The sequence below is a fragment of the Nomascus leucogenys genome, chromosome 6, assembly GCF_006542625.1.
Source record: "Nomascus leucogenys isolate Asia chromosome 6, Asia_NLE_v1, whole genome shotgun sequence".
NCBI lineage: Eukaryota > Metazoa > Chordata > Mammalia > Primates > Hylobatidae > Nomascus > Nomascus leucogenys.
Window position 1 is genome coordinate 63,325,431 of NC_044386.1, and position 2,885 is coordinate 63,328,315.

A 2,885-nucleotide genomic window follows, 5' to 3' on the forward strand; every position below is an offset into this window, starting at 1 on the left:
TGACAAGTCTTCCTATATCTGGTGTTCTTTGATTCTGCCATTCCCTGTTTAAGCCAGAGCCTAGGAATCTAGATCTGGAGGCTGTTTCTGTTTTACATTGTGGACTAGAAATTAAGCACACACCGCCCCAACTCCCCCAGCTGCCTGAGACTTAAGAAAAAGTGAGACTGCAGTCCTTTGATTTGGCGTTAGAGCTCTCCGTGGCATTAACCTGTTGTTGGTCTAACGTGTGGGGCCAGAAGAAGTGTGCTCGAAATCTGTGAACATGGTTGCTGAACAAACGCGTTTTGGTTTCTTTCTTTTCCTTTTTTTCTTTTTCCCAGGAGTGAGGAGGGGGAGGAAAAAACTGGTCTTTGTTGTGAAGCCACGGTCCCAAACTTGAACCTAGAGGAATGTTCAGGCTCTGAAAAAAAGTTAGGGAGCAGCCTTGCAATTATGCGCTCAGTCACAACAAGAGGGTAAGAACTTTCAAGGCACTGGATTGAAGAGACACAAAAGTCAGGAAATGACCCTTTCGTCGGGATTTCAGAGGCCGCAGAGGAGAAACAAAGTCCTCTCACAACTTGGGAAACTTCGGACCGTACCATCCCATCCCGAGGGGGCAGGGGTGGGGGAGGCCGGGAGAGGGCAGTGGAAATTGACATCTTCGTTCTCAACAAGCCGTGAGTAAACTGAGGATTTCCCGGCTGAAAGGACTCAGTGTCTGCCTGTCCCCGGCCCAGAAATGAAAGAGAGTTTCAGCCGATCCTCATTGTGGGGCCTGCTGAAAAAGCAGCCCGGGTCGCCCCGGCCAGCCCCGGCCAGCCCCGGCGTCCTGAATCGGAGCCCTGTGCGCGCCAGGCCGGGCCGCGCGCCCGGGTTGCAGGATGGCGTGCCCAGGCCAGCCCATCTGCGGCCGCGGGCCGGCGGGGAGGAAGCGTCCCTGGGGATGAATGGGGCTTTGTTCGTAGGCAGCCGCGGCTACCCTCTGCAGGCCCGGCCCGCACAACAGAAGCTGTATGCAAGAGGAATGGAAATGAGCCTCAGGCCCTGCCGAAGGAGCCCCATCCCCTTCCCTGCGCGGGGCTGAGGAATGCTGGCCAGCCGGAAAGGAACCCTCGCTGGGAACGCCGCTCTCGCGCCTCTGAAACCCCATTGAGAAGAACCCTTTGATGCAATTAAAGCACATTTCATTGCAGGCCTGGGAGGAGGGAACGACCGGCAAGCTTTTTTCTGTCTCGGACGTGTGTGTGCACCTTTGTGGGCTGGGTTACTTAGAGACCAGGTGGGAACTTGAGCTCCCTCTCTCGCAGACGTTCTGTAACATCAGAAAAGCGTACCCATAAACAGATTGGTTTTCACCAGGGGTGGAACCCAATTTGGACACGATCCAGGCTGACCTGCAGGCCGGGGTTCCTACTTTGAAAGGCTCTTTGGTGCGCCTTACACCCACCTTCCCTGCTGTAAAGGTTTAGGCGGAAAAGAAATTGCGTTTGCAGGAGGAAGTTGTTTCTGAGGTTACTGCTCAGCGTTTTCCATTTTCTCAGTGGTGGGGTGGGCCGTGTCGCATATCCAGAAGTGATGTCACAGCCAGACCTGCAAAATGATGTAACCTGCAAGTGTTGAAGGACGACGATGGGACAGCTATTTTGATACTCGTATTATTTTATAACATTTCCCTACTTTTTCCACTGAGACAACTGTGGGACCTCAGAAAATCCACATAGCCTCTCTGAACTTAGTATTTTTTGTATGTTAAAATGAATATCACAAAGCCAGAGAACGAATGTGATGAAGTTCTGGTGCTTGTGGAATTCTTTCTAAGTTGGAGGTGGACACTTTATATACCTGCACAGGTGGAAGATATGTGGGTAAACGAAAAGATCCTATTGGGACCTCTATTTGGTTGACTTTGTGTCACTTTTTACTAGGGCTAATTGTCTAATGTCTCTTTCCACTAGTGTATGCCTCCTTGAGAACGTGAACCTTTAAACAATAACAACAATAACAACAACAAAACGAAGACAGACTCCTGTCTGCTCTCCCAGGCTAGAGTGCAGCGTGCAATGGCAGCCTACAGTAAGGCAGAATTCCTGGCCTCAAGCTATCCTCCCGCCCCACCGTGGCCTCCTGAAGGGCTCCGATTACAGGAGGGAGCCACTGCACCCAGCCAAACCTGTCTTTTATTCTGTATCTCCTGTGCCCAGAGCGGTCACTGGCCCTGATAAGGGCTCAACAAATATGTTGAGTGAATGAACGAATACATTCAGGAGTGTAGGGATTGATACTAACTTGCTGGCTGTTTTCTGTTCCTTATAAATCTAAATAAGAAATAGGGAGAGCATGGTAGGTATTTGGGGTCCTCAGCGAGGCATAAGTTCAGGAGAAGTTTGAAGGAAAGGGTAGGAAAACATTTTTGAGAGCACAAACATGCTACAAGCGTTTCCTGAAATGCCCCGAAGGAGAGTGCAGCACTCAGGTGGAGGAGTCATTTTTTCCAAGTGAGTGGAAGGTTAATACTGGCAAACATGAATCATGTTTTATATTCATAAGGAGTGTGCCTAGTCAATCACTGATTCTTTAAACACGCCAGGGAAGCAGGGCGGGAAGAGTAATGGCCATGCATGATGGGCATCGTTGTTTCTTATACGTTGCTCTAAATGTCTCTCCATGGTTCTTGTTATTTTGGGCCTGGTTTAGACTTCTATTTGGTTGTTTTCCTCTGAGATCTGGAATACACGAATATGTTTTCCACTCAGAAAATCCAATACACTTTTGCATCCCAATCAGGAAGCTGATAAACATGAGATAGTAGAGTACTTGCTACCTTAAATATATACCTCCACATGTGTGCAGGAAATACCACTCAAGTAATGCCTAGGTAAGCAAATGCATGCTCCTGTCTT

General features: G+C 49.3%; 1 protein-coding gene across 1 annotated transcript; it reads left to right on the top strand.

The window, feature by feature from the left end:
- The first annotated feature begins 648 nt into the window (after positions 1–648).
- On the top strand, positions 649–2,270 carry LOC105739903. The gene has a single exon (XM_012507204.2). It carries the CDS (start codon positions 725–727, stop codon positions 1,067–1,069), a length of 345 nt encoding a protein of 114 aa, XP_012362658.1. The 5' UTR covers positions 649–724; the 3' UTR covers positions 1,070–2,270.
- Positions 2,271–2,885: the final 615 nt, after the last annotated feature.

What these genes read in the sequence shown, in the direction of transcription:
- LOC105739903 (XM_012507204.2), top strand. Translation starts at nt 725, where the DNA reads ATGAAAGAGAGTTTCAGCCGATCCTCATTGTGGGGCCTGCTGAAAAAG.